General features: G+C 38.5%; 1 protein-coding gene across 3 annotated transcripts in view; it reads right to left on the bottom strand.

Annotated features, from left to right (window-relative positions):
• Positions 1–5,602: 5,602 nt before the first annotated feature.
• LOC136877389 (protein IWS1 homolog) overlaps positions 5,603–17,675 on the bottom strand; it is a 194,554-nt gene continuing 182,481 nt past the window's right edge. For 2 of the 3 annotated variants that reach the window (XM_067151389.2, XM_067151391.2), the window contains exons 11-12: positions 7,212–7,351; positions 5,603–5,987 (exon numbers count right to left, since the gene is read on the bottom strand). In XM_067151389.2, coding sequence (XP_067007490.2) covers positions 7,229–7,351 — 123 coding nt within the window. In that variant the 3' untranslated portion in view covers positions 5,603–5,987; positions 7,212–7,228. The remainder of the gene's footprint in view (positions 5,988–7,211; positions 7,352–17,675) is intronic. The other variant, XM_067151390.2, reaches the window with a different exon arrangement.

Genomic DNA, 17,675 nt, shown 5'->3' with positions numbered 1-17,675 from the left:
GGCAAAACACAACAAATAAGCAAATCTCAGAAAAAAATTAATTCAGGCGCTAAGAGGTTAAGGTTGGGTACCTGATGATGTAGTGACTGGTTTGATGGTTTTAGTTTAATTAGTTAAATGATATCAATGTTCTGATTCATTAGTTCATTGTTTCTATTTATTCTGGGAACTGTGTGGATATTATTCTCTATAAACTTAGTTTTTGCAAGTGAATCATGCCTTTCTCGGTAGTAGAAGCCCCAAATTTAGTTAATGAATACATTTATCAGTATTGTTCAAAAAGAAAGATGTGACCCGTTTTCCTTAGCGTAGGGCGATTTAATATGAAACCTTGTGTTGTATTATGAGAAGAAACCTTAATGATTCATGTGCTATTCATTCAAAATTGACTGTTTCTGTGTTAACATATCATTCTCATATGGAGATCTGTGTTCATATTCTATGAAATTTAGTTTATGGACCCAGATGAATACTAATCAGCTTGCTGACTGTTGGTATTATCCGTCTACCATGGTATCTCGAAGGTCTTACTCTAACCTGTAACCTTGTTTCTCCCGAGAACATCAAGAACAACTTATTACATAAAAATTGGAAAGAAGATTTTTCTCTTCGTTCGTCAGCTGTTACGTCCAACCCCATGTTCGTCTTTTGCGGTAGGAGGCTCTGACGGATTTTGAAGTGCTTAAAAGTATTTGGGTATGTAGCAGATTGCAATATTGTATCAAGGCAGATTATCATGCATTATTACGCTTAGTTGGCCTCGTTGGGATGTCACTTAAATGATTACATTATCCAGTAAACTCCTAGTGGTACGGATGATTGACGCGAGCGCTAGCTTTCAGTGAGCTCGACTGTATCGTACTGCCACATGGCAGCATGCACGGAACTCAACTTGTCCTCGTCTATCTCTGTGCGTAACGACAATATTCCGACTGTCGTTTGTTATTCTGGGTCATTGTACAAGAAGAATCAATCCTTGCTTTTGCTGCTGGACATTTAATCAAATTCTGAGTAGAAGAAGAAGACAAGATGATGGAGTATGATCAAGGTTAATTGCATCGCCGTGTGGCGATAGGCCAAACATCTCCTTTCGTTCTTTATCAATTTCATTCCGGAAAACTATAAGTAACACATTCTGTTCTTCTTGGTCCCGGAGGTGCAATGAAGTGACTAACTATGATCGGACTCTGCTGAACTGTTTGGAATACGTACATCTAAATCATGTTGGTCAAAATTTAATTACTTCAGTGAGTGAGAAATTCAGTTAACGAAAAAGAGACTGTAATTCAGGTTATCTTAAGTTGTGAATTAATTACCAAAATATTGTGGGGCTTTGGTGTAATAATTAAAAGGAATAATTTTGGTTGATAACCATTTTGAAAATGTTTAAAATTGAAATTTATGTATCGTATGAGGTGGTAATAATAGGTATGAGTCCTTAACTGCAATATATAAGAAAGTGTCTTGATCTTTTACGTCTGTGTTTGATCAACTTGTTAAACCTTTAATATCATGCTATCCAAATTACTCCCTGAATGAAGGTGAATGTACGAGTTGAAAATTGTTTCTTTGCCTTTTTTGAGGGTAGCCATTTTACTTTCGTAAGTCATGTGACCTTGTTGCTATGGTTGCATTCTTTACTAATTGGAGGGTGTGTGCTGTGTTACAAGCTTGAAATCTGACGTCCGATAGCTCTGCTTTTATCTTGACATCTGACCTCGGTAACTGAGATAAGGGGATTTTGTTCTTGGTTATAGATGTGGGTCATAATATGGGTTATCATATCTCTGTTTTGGCCAGTGTTTTAATGCTATTGATGTTTTAAACTGAAAAATAATTTGTTCTGGTCACTCTTGTGCTTGCTTGTCACATTAATGTTCTTATTTTGGTTATGCATTCCTGATGTTTGTTCCTCGTGGTACTTGTGATTATATGTCTTTTTACGAGAGTTTAATCCTGATGTAAACAAACAGGCGAAGCACGTTGCCTTTGCACGTGGACATAAACGTAGTTGACTGGAGACGCAACAGTCGCACTCACTTGACTATATGCGAGCTCGAAGGAAAGTAGTACGTGGAATTTATTTTATTTTAGTTTAGTTTATTACATTTAGAGAGTTTGGAAAAGTACAAAATCAAATTAAAATATGGTTGTCATATATACCAGTACATATATGTTTTTAAATATAAAATAGTGATTAAATAACGAGAGATGAAGGCACAAGGTGTGGTGTAATACAGGACGGCTTCTTGTAGTGAGGGAAAGTCCCAAGCTGTACAGCGTGGAGATAAGGTGTTGCATCTTGCAGCAGCAGTCAGTGTCAGTATTCACAGTGAGAGAAATGGAGCAAGAGGTAGGACCATCGCGTGTTGTGATGCACAAAAGAGGAAAACCGCTCAGAAGTGACCACAGGCAGTGCATTGTGAATGCGTTCAATAAACTAAGTGAACAGAATTCAAGTTAAGTCATTTATTCAGAAGTTCAGATCTTTGCACTGTTATCGTATGCAATGCGCAGCCCTGTACGTCCGAACATGGGACGCTGACGGGGTGGAGGTAGGCACTACATGCTCCGCCAATCACAACGCTTTCTTTGGTGGAGGCGTGGACATACCATGTTTACATCAGGATTAAACTCTCGTGAAAAGATATAGTGACATATCTTATCCTATTTACTTTTTCGATTACATCTGAAGTAATCATAATGAAACATTTTTCTGCTCTACTATAATTCTGTAGGTAATCCAAGATCTTGGAATTAGGATTATTATTAAGTAATCCATTCCATTTTATTTTTAAAATAAAATGGATCTATTTTAATCAGACTGATGATTAACTCTGGGGGTTGAATTGTGAAAGTAGATTAATTTAGCTTTAATCTTAATGAAACTTAAATGTTCAAGGTTTCTTTGATTTAATTTAATGATTTCACTGTTTTAACTTGGGGATTTATTATTTGCTTGAAGTTATTTAATTTCTTATATATCCATTAAAGTTCATGTTTGACTTGAATATGGTATTATTTTAGTCAGTAGTAATTTATTTTTGTCTAATCCACCTGACCTCGGTGGGCTCAAGTAACTTTCACGTCTTGTCACGACTTTCTTTTGGGATTATTTTGGTGTCTTGTGAAAATGAAAACCGACAACCTGTTTTCCAGTCACTGACCGGGTCAGGGATGTGATGAATGAAACATATATAGGCTGTTATTACAATGGGGTTGCCACTCCTTGGTAAGAGTCTTGTATTTATTTAAAATCCTTCTTGTTATTATCCCTGGTCGTGAAACAACTATCGTGCTAAACCTCTTTGAAAGTACGCGATACCACATAGGGCTATTTGAAGAAAGGAAGGAAAGAAAGAATGAACATACCATTTTACTACTCTTACTTGTACACACAATATACTAACATTCAATTGATTTCCTTATGTCCACTACCAAGGTTATTTGTTTCACAATATTTACAGAGTTAAGAGTGCAAGATAGCTGGAAGTATCACATAATCATCTTTTCACACATGGCACAGATAATTAATGAATATGGAAGTCAATTTCTTTCTAAAGACACAATATAGAGGCATTTCTGTACATGATGTAAAAATAAATACAACACAAAATTTGAAAAAGAATGGATATACATACCAGTCAACTGCTGTGAGTCAGGCAGTTAAGCATGACATGCAGAGAGGACTACATACAGTTAGAAGGACCCCCGATGCCTCGCAGACGTGTTAGATAGCCTATCTCCACCAACTGACAGCATTTGACAGAGGCCAGATTGTGGGACTGCAAGAGGCTGGTTTGTCGTATCGTGCAACTGCCAGGCATGTGGGCCATTCAGATGTCACAGTGGCCCAATGTTGAATTCAATGAGCACGAGGGCACCCCATTAACTCGTACAGGTTCGGGTCGACCAAGAAACACCATCTCAAGGGAGGACCGTCATATGGTGTGCCAAGCATTGCGGGATCCCATAACTTCGGCACCCGCCATCCGCGAACATGTACTGGAAACTCTACAACATCCTGCGAGTTCCCGTATAGTGTCCCACCGGATTGGGGTCCTACCACCCTATGTGTCAGTTGCCATTGACATCAGAACACCAATGCCTGCATTTGGAGTGGTCCCTCGCCCAGGAGGTATGGACAGAGGACGACTGGAGTCGCATTATGTTCAGTGATGAGTCCCGCTTCTCCATAACCTCCGATGACCATTATGTGCGGGTTTGGCGGCGTCAAGGGCAGAGGGCAGATCCTGCCCGTGTTGTGGAAAGAGACACAGGCATAATCACTGGCATTATGGTGTGGGGAGCCTTCGCATATACGTTCAAACACCTGTAATAGTGCTCGGCAGACTATGATGGCACAGTGATACGTTACAGTCATTCTGCGTCTGTATTTCCTACCCCTGACGGCACAGCACCCCGGGACAGTGTTCCAACAAGATAATGCACGTACGCACACAACACATTTGTCTATGGACTGCCTGGAGCAGGTTGAGTTCCTCCCGTGGACAGCAAAATCCCTGGACCTCTCCATCATTGAACACGTGTGGGATGAGATTGGAAGGGGACTCCGTCCCAGTACCAACCTGTGGGATCTGGAGGGACAGCTGCAACAACTGTGGACAAACTTGCCTCAGGAGAGGATCCAAAGGCAGTCCGACACCATTCCGAACCGCATAAGGGCTTGCATTGCGGCTCGGAGGGGGTGCGGCACCCTACTGACCTGGCACCAACATTCCACCTGTAACTGCCAAAAGCCTTGTGTTCTTTTTTACAAATGGCTTAATTTCGCACTGACACAGATAGGTCTTATGGCAACGATGGGATAGGAAAGGCCTAGGACTGAGAAGGAAGCGGTCGCAGCCTTAATTAAGGTACAGCCCCAATATTTGCCGGTTGTGAAAATGGGAAACAACGGAAAACCACCTTCAGGGCTGCCGACAGTGGGGCTCGAACCCACTATCTCCTGGATGCAAGTTCACAGCTGCGCGCTCCTAACCACACAGCCAACTCGCCTGGTACAGGCTTGTCTCTTTCATCCCATATTGTAATCAGTTCAATAAAGGCACATGGTCTTTCAGCATATGTAGTTTCATTCTTTTTCAACCACTTCTGGGTGCTTAACTTTTTTTTGTCAGGCAGTGTATTTTACGTAACAGTAGAGAGAAACTGGTAACTTAAGGTAAGTCTAGTCAAGGAACCTGAATAATAATAATAATAATAATAATAATAATAATAATAATAATAATAATAATAATAATAATAACAACATTATTATTATTATTATTATTTTATTTACGGCCCACTAACTACTTTTATAGTTTTCGGAGACAACCAGGTGTTGGAATTTTGTCCCACAGGAGTTCTTTTATGTACCAGTAAATCTACAAACACGAGGTTGATGTAATTAGCACCGAACTGAGCTGGGCTCAGGAGGCCAGTGTTCTACCGTTTAAGATACTCACCTAACAGTTGCCTTCTTTAACCTATGGGGAAATGAGCAATGTGAATGTGTACATGAACTCTACAAACATGTTCATTGCAGGGGGGAGGGGGGGGAGGAGGAGCAGGAGGAAGAAGAGGAGGACAATACAGCATGAATCTTTTAGTTACATACATTTTCGAAAAAGAATTTACAAAGTTTGATTCACATCACCTTCGAAGAGCTCACACAAGAGTCACATATTATTTAGCATATGTACACTGGTAATTCAACTCTAATAATATCTCCCATATATTCCTTGTTGAGAGGAAGCCAATTCTTGAATGATCTGTATTCTTCTAAATCACAAGATGAAGGAAGTATATAGAACAGGGTCCTTACATATACTTCCCATAGGGACAAGTCGAGTTGAGTGGTGATTTGCGACTATTTTATGAAGCATTTGTCCTCTTTTATCCAATACGCCTGATACAACACAGAGGCATCTCTGTATCAGGTAAATATTAACTTCACAGTAGAAAAGGCGTAGAGTTCCAACCTGCTGGAGAAGATAAATACAAAAACTCATTGAAAGTGAGGAATCAACCACAGCTTAAAATGTTCAGGTAAGAATGTTTAGTAACAGTTAACTCAGTAAAGAAGAAAGTTCAATCAAGTTTCCATCGTAACAACATGCATAAAGCCTTCACCCCTGCTGAACTACGATGGTGATTTACGTTCATATCTAGAAGTTCGATGGTATACAAAATTTGAGTTTCCTGTCTGAGTGAAATGTTACTTTATCACTGAAATATAAGCAATTCATAAAACCACCACCATCTTACTAATAATAATAACAACAACACCACCAATAATGTTATTGGCTTTTACGTACCAGTAACTACTTTTACGGTTTTCGGAGATAACAAAGTGCCGGAATTTAGCCCCTCAGGAGTTCTTTTATGTGCCAGAAAATCTACTGACACGAGGCTGACATATATGAGCTCCTTCAAATACCACTGGATTGAGACAGGATCGAACCTGCCAAGTTGGGATCAGAAGGCCAGCGCCTCACTCGCCTGAGCCACTCAGCCTGGCCATCACCATCTTTTGTCTACAGTTGCCAGCACAAATCCATATGGGCATCTTCATATACACGATTACATTGATATTAATGCTATTTGAAGCTCATGGGATGCCTTTAGGTACCAAATTCTTTGAAATCTTTTACATTCTTGCACATTTTTTTCTTCTTAGTACATTTGAAATAGTACTCTCTATTGAAAATATGCAGCACAGTTATAAATGTCACCATACAGAAAACGCACTGCAGGTTACATCTAGCTGCTAAAGTCAATTGCAAGTGATATGGAACTACATCTGAGAGCTATCCTTAAGTTTCTATATTAAATTTATTTAATGTTTTATTTGGTTTTGATTTTGGCCTTTTACGTTCATATATAACAGGGTCCTTACATACTTCCCATAGGGATAAGTCGCGAGGAGTGGTGATTTGGCGACTATTTCATGAAGCTTTGTCCTCTTTTTCCAATACGTCTGATCCAGCACAGAGGCATCTCTGTATCAGGCCACGTAAATTAAACTTATATGTTGTCACTGTGTAATAGAGAGTTACCAGATTGTATAGATGTTCAAGCAAGAAGTTAATCCACTGAAATGAAGGATAGTAACTCCTTACTTGCACATATAAGAGAACACAGAAAGTGCTAGTTATTCATGTAACACGTCTTTTAGCACACAGCATAATAATAGAATATATACTTACCAACTAAAAGTAGCGGTTTACAATGCCATGTTTCTCCCTTCAATGGAGATAGTCACAGCTCTCTTTGCCTGATTCAATCTTTTACTATCAATATAGTTCTTCATGTGTCTCTCAAACCTGTTCATCTGCTTCTTTGTCGACTAAAAAAGAAACAAAAATTATTTTCAATTACTTATTAGATTATAACGATAGAAATCTGATTAAACATATTTGAAAGAGAAGGGAGATTAATTCAATAGGGTATAAATTCTATAGCAGACAGATTAGAAAATTTAGAATCCTCAAATTAAAAATTTAATGAATCTTCTTGAGCCTGTTTGACTTGAGAACTAGCATTTTAAGTACAGTTCGCTATAGGTATATGGCATACAACAAGAACTCTGTTTCAATAATATTTTTTTATGTCCCATAAAAATTCCTACACTGAACTGGGTAATATTCTTCGGTTACGAGAACCCTCTCATCGATTCATTCATCATCATGAGCAATTCAACATGCATCATTTTTTCAGTTCTTGATATTTATAATACAAAGGTAATCCAAAAAATGTCTCCCATTTTTTTATAAATACAAAGAACTGCCATTGGTTGTGGCATCATACATCACCACTAACCCGACTCAAGGAAAATAGGGTCATCGTCCCTATCCCTCACTTGAGTAATTCTTGCCTGGCGCATCCACATCAGTAGGCTGGTGTGAAGGAGAGCTCAGATCAGGCAGGGACCCAATCTCACGGGGTATAATGTGGAACCCGTGCCCAGGGTCATGGGTGAAGACCTTAACAGCATCTTAGGCAGAGAAGGAGGCTTTCCGAACGGCAAAGATGGTGCATGAGACAACCCATCCTCTCTGGAGAAAATTAGAAAAGGAAACCACTGCCTTGTGGAGAATAGGGATCTTCAAAGGCTAAGGGAGTAAACCCTAAAATTCTCAGATGCGTTAGGCTTAGCAGGTCAGCAGATGAGTAAATCTGTACTTGCTTTCAACTATAATACAAGCCTTGGATGGAAGTTCAAAAATGGAAATGGAATTGACAAGTCTCTGGCTACAGTTGTACAATATGATGGTAAAGCTGACAATTGTGCAAGTGTTAGATCAGAGAACAAAACCCGATTTGGAACAATAAATATTTTAACAATGAATGGGAAGGAAAATAAATTGATTGACCTAATGGAGAGACGAAAACTCGACATCCTGGGATTAAGTGAAGTAAAATGGAAAGGGAAAGGAATGAAGAAACTAAGAAAGGGGTACACCTTGTATTGGATGGGTAAAAATAAAGAAAAAGAAATGGAGTGGGATTTATAGTGAATCAGAATGTTACACCAATAGCTGAAGTTGAGTATGTAAATGAAAGAATTATAATAATGCACATACATGTAAACAAGGAACTACTGAAGATAATACAGGTATATGCTCCACAGACAGGATGTAGCGTGGAAGAAAGAGAATTCCTCAATGATCTGGAAACACACTGTTGGAGATGGGATCATGATATTGGGAGATCTGAATGCTCATGTGGGAACTGATAGAATGGGATATGAGAATGTACTGGGCCCACATGGGTAGGGTGATAGAAATGAAGATGGAGAGAAACTGTTGAACTTTCGTACCAGAAATAACCTGATAATAAAGAACATGTGGTTTATGAAGAGGAATAGGCATAAGATCAGCCAATGTAGTTGGGATGGACAGTATGGAACACTCATCGATTTTATAATAACAGACCGAGAATAGGGAAGATAGTCATGAATACAAAGATAATTCCCAGTGAAAGTATGGAAGGTGATCATAAATTATTAATTGTGGAATTACTTACCATCATCATCATCATCATCATCCTAAACCATTTCCAGTTTCCTGGGTGTGGTATATGAGCCTCTTAAATCTCATCCTGTCCTTGTACCATTCCTCCTCCACCAACTTGTCCCAATCATGACCTCTCAGGAGTACATCATTCTTAACTAAATCTATCCATTTCCTTCGAGGCCTTCTCACAAGTCGCCTACCTTCTACTTTTCTGTCAAATTCCTTTCTTACAGTTCTGTTAACTGGCATCCTCTTCATGTGACCAAACCACTTCAGTCTTTATATCTGAATCTGATGGAGGACAGAATCATCTATTCCTACTTCTCTAATTTTCTCATTCCTAATCTTGTCTTTCCTGGTTTTCTAGATTATAGTGCGTAGGAATTTCATTTCAGCTGCCTGGAGTTTGGAATTATCTCTATTGGTCAGTGTTGTGGTTTTGAGACTGTATGGAAGAATTGGTGTATAATAGGACTTGTATAATGATATTTTTGTTTTTGTAGGTATTTGCTCATCCCACAGCAAGTGTCTTACCTGGTGGTAAAATTGTGTTGCCTTACTGATTCAATTGTTCACCTCATGTTTTGCTATGTTGTCATTTGATAGAACGCTGTCCAGTTGGGCTTCATTTAACATGACTATTGGTTCTGCTCTTTCCCCATACACTTTCATCACCACCGTCTTAGTCTTACTGATGTTTAAACCATATTTCTTAAACTCCTCATTCCAGCTTTGTATTCTCTCTCTCTCCCCCAAGTCGTCTTCTGAGTCACTCCAGATCGTAACATCTGCAAATGTGAAGACTTTGATATCTCCATGTTCTTTCCTTTTAATAGATTTCATTACTACATCCATCACAATAATAATAGAAGTGGTGACAGTGAGCTGCCCTGCTGCACTCCTCTCTTTGTTTCAAACCAGTCCGACAAACCAACGTCCTACTTCTATTCCCACTTATACAACATTTTCACTTTGTCTATGAGGCTGTCTTGCACTTGAAGTTCTTTCATGCATTGCCAAATTCCTTCCCTTGGTACACTGTCCTAGGCTTTCTCAATCTAAAATTGTAGTGAAGAAGAAACCAAAGATCAGGATTTGGGAATTGGACAAGGGATCAATCAATCAATCAATCAATCAATCAATCAATCAATCAATCAATCAATCAATCAATCAATCAATCAATCAATCAATCAATCAATCACTACTGACCTGCATTTAGGGCAGTCGTGCAGGTGGCAGATTCCCTATCTGTTGTTTTCCTAGCCTTTTCTTAAATGATTGCAAAGAAATTGGAAGTTTATTGAACATCTCCCTTGGTAAGTTATTCCAATCCCTAACTCCCCTTCCTATAAACAAATATTTGCCCCAATTTGTCCTCTTGAATTCCAACTTTATCTTCATATTGTGATCTTTCCTACTTTTAAAGACACCACTCAAACTTTTTCATCTACTGATGTCCTCCCACGCCATTTCTCCACTGACAGCTCAGACGCTTATGATATAAATGTTAATTCCCATAGGGAGCCTGAAATATTTGTCCCGAATGAGTTAGCTGGAAAATTTATAATGTCCAATAACGGACCAACAACATTGGTATTACATACCACTTAATCGAGCAGCTCATCTCCTTTCTCCCAAGTCTTCCCAGCCCAAACTTAGCAAGCAACGCTACTCTTTTGTTGGAAATTACCCGGAACAAATTGAGCTGCTTTTCTTTGGATTTTTTCCAGTTCTTGAATCAAGTAATCCTGGTGAGGGGCCCATACACTGGAACCATACTCTAGTTGGGGTCTTACCAGAGACTTATATGCCCTCTCATTTGCATCCTTACTACAACCCCTAAATCCCCTCACAATCATGTGCAGAGATATGTACCCTTTATTTACTATCATATTTATGTGATTACTCCAATGAAGATATTTCCTTTTATTAAGACCTAGGTACTTACAATGATCCCCAAAGGGAACTTTCACCCCATCAATGCAGTAATTAAAACTGAGAGGACTTTTCCTATTTCTGAAACTCACAACCTGACTTTTAACCTTGTTTATCATCATATCATTGCTTACTGTCCATCTCACAACATTATCAAGGTCATTTTGTAGTTGCTCACAATCTTGTAACTTATTTATTACTCTGTACAGAATAACATCATCTATAAAAAGCCTTATATCTGATTCCACTTCTTTACACATATCATTGATATAAGAAAACATAAAGATCCAATAATACTGCCTTAAGGAATTCCCCTTTTAATTATTACAGGGACAGATAAAGCTTCGCCTATTCTAATTATCTGAGTTATATTTTCTAGAAACATAGCCACCCATTTAGTCACTCTCTTGTCAAGTCCAACTGCATTCATTTTTGCCAGTAGTCTCCCTTAGATAGGTCAATCACGATACAGTCCAATTGACCTCCTGAATCCAGAATATCTGCTATATCTTGCTGGAAACCTACAAGTTGAGCTTCAGTGGAATAACCTTTCCTGAAACCAAACTGCCTTCTATCAAACCAGTTATTAATTTCGCAAACGTCTTATATAATCAGAAAGAATGCTTTCTCAAAGCTTACATGCAATGCATGTCAAACTGACTGGCCTGTAATTTTCAGCTTTATGTCTATCACCCTTTCCTTTATACACAGGGGCTACTATAGCAACTCCCCATTCATATGGTATAGTTCCTTTATCTGCAAATACAGTCAGATGTCAGTAGGTTCATATGGGTATACAAGTGATATATTATATTTTATTCTCTCATACTTTCTCTTTCACAAATAGGAAAAGTCCTCTCAGTTTCAATTACTGCGTTGATGGGGTGAGTTTTCCTTTGGAGATCATTGTAAGTAGCTAGGTCTTATAACAAGGAAAGATCTTCATTGGGGTAATCACATAAATGTAAGTATAAATATGACGAGGATAAAAGAATGGCATTCCAAGATTGTATAAAAAGGAAGCTGCGTAACATGGAAATACGAAGTGGAGAAGAAGAGTGGGACAATTTAAGACAGACATTTGTGGAAGCAGCAATTGAGGTATGCAGGAACACAAAAGCAAAGGTTAAAGGAAAGGGGACACAGTGATGGACAGACAAAATAAGAGAAGAAATAAAATAAAGGAACAAGGTGAAGAAAGAAATGGATAAGGCAAGGCAAAACACGTATCAGAGGGATGAGAATAAGATAGACAGGTTATATGTGGAATACAAAATATCAGAACTACAAGTAAAGAGGAGTATCAAGGAAGGAAAGGAGAAATGTTGGGGAGAGTTTACCAACAAAATTGAGCAAGATAGTCGAGGAAAACAGAAACTAGAGTAATAAGATCGAAAAGACTAAATGAAGAAAAAATCAAGGCATTAGAGAGAGAAGATGGATCCATAGTACATGACGAAAAGGGTCTTCAGAAGGTGATGGCAAAGTATTTTGAAAAACTTTATGAGGATGACTGCTCGGAGGAAAAAGGAGATACAGTAGAATCTCGCTCAACCGACCTTCGCTTATCCAACATTCCATGTTATCTGACACCGGTAGGCTTAATTTGAACTTTAGGTGGAAGCAATTCTGGGACACCCGGTGTGGAGGGTCCGAATGCAGGACAATCACCGGCAGTCAATGGTAGGATTGTTCAGTGTAGTATTGGTTGGGTGCAGATGTTTTAGTTTTCATATCCTCTGTATGGCGAGTAAACGGAATATGATTATTTCTGAGGAAGACAAGTTGAGTGGGTTAAAGAGACTGGACAAAGGGGAAACTCTTCAAAACGTGGCTTCAGATTATGATGTTGGTCGTGTTACAGTGGGAGACTGGAATGATAAGAGGGAAGAAATTGAAAAGTGGTGCTCTACCAGAGCAACAAGTGATGCACTGAAAATCAGAAAAACAATGAAGAATGTGTTTACGAAAAAGTAAGTGAAGCACTATTTCTTTGGTTCACTCAAAACCGGCAAAAGGGCCTGTCAATATCTGTCCCCATTCTGCAAGAAATGGCAGTGTATTTCCAGAAGGAGTTAAATGAATGGGACCCTAATTTTACTGACAGTGCTGGGTGGCTTGATCGGTGAAAAAAAAACGGTACGGCATTGGGCAGCTTAATATCTATAGTGAAAAACTGTCAGGTAAATGATGAGGTTGTGAAATTTAAAAGGGTACTTCAAGAAATAATTCTTGCTGAAGGATTAACCGGTGATCAGATTTTTAATTGTGATGAGACCGGGCTGAATTTCAAGATGCTGCCATCAAAACTCTCGCAGTCTAAGCCAAGACGTCTGCACCTGGCTACAAGCGTAGTAAGGAAAGATTTACTGTTCTTGCCTGTAGTAATATTACTGGTAACTTAAAAGCAAAATTGCTTATGATCGGTAAAGCAAAGAAGCCTAGGACATTTAAAAACATTTCTGTTAATGCTCTTTCAGTCCATTACATGAATCAGAAGACTGCCTGGATGTCTTCTGACTTCTTAAAAGACTGTTCTTTACACAGTTTGTTCCAGATGTAGGAAAAATTCTAGCTTCAAACAATCTCCCTAGAAAAGCTCTTCTTCTACTAGACAACACTCCATCACACCCAAATGAAGAGCAACTTAGAAATGGTGACATCAAGGTCATGTTCCTTCCTCCTAATGTGGCGTCATTATGCCGCCAATGGAAAAAGGTATGCTGGAAACAATGAAGAGGAAATGTCGGTGGAAACTCCTTTAATCCCTCATAGAGAAAATAGACAATGGCAAGGACATGATGGAAAAGTTAAAACAAAACAACATGAAAGACGTGGCATACTGGATAGCGCAGTCTTGGGAAGAAGTTGAAACAACGACATTAGAAAGTCTTGGAACATATTGTTGAGAGAGATTGAACATCGAGAAGAGGTGGTAAAAGAACACATGGAAAACATTGTTCCCTTACTGAATTGCATCCTGGCTGTGAGGATGCTACGACTCAAGATGTAAGTGGTGTACACAACATCACCTGTTTGAACTAACTGACCCTGATATTATTGGTTTTGTGAATGCTAACAAAAATGAGGATAATGAAGAAGAAGAAGAAGAAGAAGAAGAATTGCAGAACAAAAGGTGGAAACGTTGTAATTTGGAATGTTTTCGTTCAATACCGCATCTACTGTACAATTGAATCAATAAGTCAATAAATAGAGTACCGTGAAATATAGTATTACAGCATAGCTTTCCTATTTGTTTTAGTTCATTTTCAAAGTTATTCTATATTAACTGACATTTTCGGTGATCCGACGTACTCCAGGTCCCGTTTAGGTCGGATAATCGAGACTCTACTATAATAAAATGGAAATAATAGCTGGAGAAAAATAAGAAACCCGATAACATGGTTGGAACTTGAAAGGGCAGTGAAAGCAATGATCAAAGTTAAAGCAAGTGGAAGAGACTAATTCAGTGCTGATATGATTAAGGCATCAGGAAGCACTGGACTACAGTAGCTATACAGAGCCTTCAATGCTATATGGAAGGATGAAGGATACCGTAAGATTGGCAACAAGGAAGCATTGTACCACTGTTCAAAAAAGGGAATAGGAAGAAATGCGAAAGTTATAGAGATATAACCCTATTATCGCATGGGCTAAAAATAATGGAGAAAGTCGTAGGCAAAAGACTGAGGGATACAACAGAAACACAGTTAGAGGAAGAACTATGTCTTTAGACCAAATAGATCGACAATAGACTTGATATTTACAGTGCGAACGATAATGGAAAAACATCTGGAAAGTAACACAGAAATCATATTTGTATTTTTGGATTTGGAAAAAGCTTATGATACAGTTAAGGGAAAACACGTATGGGAATGCCTACTGAAAAGGAATGTACCAAAATCATTAATTAACAAGATAAAAATGTTGTATCACGAGAGTAAAAGCAGTGTACAAGTGGGAAGTGGCGACTCAAACATTTTATACAAAAAAAAAAAAAAAAGGTCTCAAGCAAGAAAGTGCACTGTCGCCATTACTGTTTATTATATTGATGGATGAAATCATAAAACGTGTAAAACAGTGTATCAGTAGTGATGAAGTGAATGCTTTGGTATTTGCAGATGAGGTGGTGATTTGGGGAAAGGGAGAAAAGGATGTACAAAGGAGACTGGACATTTGGAATGAAAATCTGAAGGAGTTTGGAGTGGTAATTTGTAAAAAGAAAACTGTAGTAATGCACTGTGATAAAGAGAAGCCAAGTGAACATAGACAGAGAACAGTTACAGAATGTAGAACAGTTTACATATCTGGGTACCTGGTTTTTTTTTTTTTTTTTTTGCTAGTTGCTTTACATCGCACCGACACAGATAGGTCTTATGGCGACGATGGGACAGGGAAGGTCTAGGAGTGGGAAGGAAGCGGCCGTGGCCTTAAGGTACAGCCCCAGCATTTGCCTGGTGTGAAAATGGGAAAACACGGAAAACCATTTTCAGTATCTGGGTACCATTATTAATGGAAGTAATGAAATCAATCCTGAAATTAATAACAGACTAAGTAAAGGTACATAATTTTATCATAAAGTGAGAGAGCTTTTATGGGATGACGAAGTACCCAAGAGAACAAAATTAACATTATATAAACAGTATTTCATACAAATTGTAACATACAGACTAGAAACGCTGGTAACTAATAAGAGACAAGATAGTAACATCCAAGCAGTAGAAATGAAATTTTTAAGAATATCTGTTAAATAAACAAGAAGAGATAGAACTCAAAATATTAAAATCAGAGAAGAGCTAAATATAGAACCATTGGTACAAAACATACATAAAGCAAGACTGAGATGGTTCGGACATGTAAAAAGAATGGGAAAGGAACGGGTAGCAAGTAGGGAATTGGAAAGAGAAGGGAAAGAGACCAGTTGGAAGACCGAGAAGAAAGTGGATGGATCAGATCTGGAAGGACATTACAGAAGCTGGATTGGATCTGGCAGAAGTAATGGAGCAGGGAAAGTGGAAGGACAGACAGGAGTGGAGGAGGCTTGTTAACCACACCCTGGCGATTGGAGTGGGACATTGATGATGATGATGATGATGACGACGAATTGTTTTAAAGGTTGAATATTTATCTTTTTCTTCCCTACATAATCACCATTTAGGTTGATGCATTTTCGTAGACGCTATGACAGTTTTTGTATGCTTGCCGTACCAGCTTGCCTCCCTGCCATTGAGGAAGGGTTGGACCTCATCTTTCACCTCGTTGTCGGTGTTGAATTGCAATAATAATGTTATTTGTTTTACGTCCCACTAACTACTCTTTTACGGTTTTCGGAGACGCCGAGGTGCCGGAATTTAGTCCCGCAGGAGTTCTTTTACGTGGCAGTAAATCTACCGACACGAGGCTGACGTATTTGAGCACCTTCAAATACCACCGGACTGAGCCAGGATCGAACCTGCCAAGTTGGGGCCAGAAGGCCAGCGCCTTAACCGTCTGAGCCACTCAGCCCGGCGGTGTTGAATTGCCTTCCGGCCAAATGTTCTTTCAACTTAGAGAACAGGTGGTAGTTACTGGGTGCCGAGTCTTTTGCTTTTCAATCAACGCGTCCCCTATAGCCAAGGCTAACTAGAACAACTTAATTCCTATTAAATCTATATACATTTAAAATAACTTGTCCTGACTGACTGATTCATCATCGCCAGGCCAAAACTACTGGACATAAAGAAATGAAGTTTTGGGGATACATTCATATTACAATGTAGGTGCTCACTAAGGGAGGATTTTCAGATATTCCGTTGCTAAGGAGGTCAAAAGGGGGGTGAATTTTAAAACCGAGGATATCTATATCTCAAAAACTTAGAAGATTACAGACATAAAAATTGGTAGTGGGAATCTCCTTTAAAAATAAAGAAACATGTATTTTTTGTTTTTGGAAAATCCCATTAAGAGGGGTGAAAAATGGGGAAAAAGAGGTTGAATACCTTTTATGAGACATATCTCAAAAACTGAAGATGTTGCAGATGTGAAAATTGGTATTTGGAATCTCCTTTAAAAATGAGGAAACACGTCTTCTTAGGTTTTCGGAAAAAAAACCTTTGCGGAGGAGGGGGGCAGTGTAAAAATTGAAAAATTAGTTTGATTATTTGTATGAATATATATACCAAAAAATCTAAGAATCTCGCTTAAAAATAAAGAAACTCGCATTTGGGAGGGGGGTTTGAATCAAGTTCGCAGGGGGCGACGAAAATGGAGATGAATTCTTTTTACAAGGATACTTATATCTCAAAAACTGAAGATGCTACAGACATAACAATTGGTATTTGGAGTCTCTTTTAAAAATAAAGACACACATATTTTTTGTTCTTAAAAATTCCAATGAATAAGGGGTGAATGGGAGTGACAAACGGGGCGGAATTAAAAAAAAAACATCTAGGCCTACACTATATCTCAGACAATTAACATGTTACAAACTTGAAAATTGGTACTTGGAATCTCCTGTAAAAGTAAAGAAACACAGACAATTTGTTTTCGGAAAATCCACCTAAGGGAAACTGAAATAGGGGTGAATTATTAAAATGGGCAGATCTACAGAACATCTCAGAAACCTAACATGTTAAAGATGTGAAAAGTGGAATTTTTAATCTTTTAAAAATAAAGAAACATGCATTTTTTTTGGAAGGAACCACATAAGAGGGGTGGGTAAAAAGGACTGAAAAGGGGTTT

The sequence above is a fragment of the Anabrus simplex genome, chromosome 7, assembly GCF_040414725.1.
Source record: "Anabrus simplex isolate iqAnaSimp1 chromosome 7, ASM4041472v1, whole genome shotgun sequence".
NCBI classification, from domain to species: Eukaryota; Metazoa; Arthropoda; class Insecta; order Orthoptera; family Tettigoniidae; genus Anabrus; species Anabrus simplex.
This window is presented reverse-complemented; position numbering and strand designations above follow the sequence as displayed.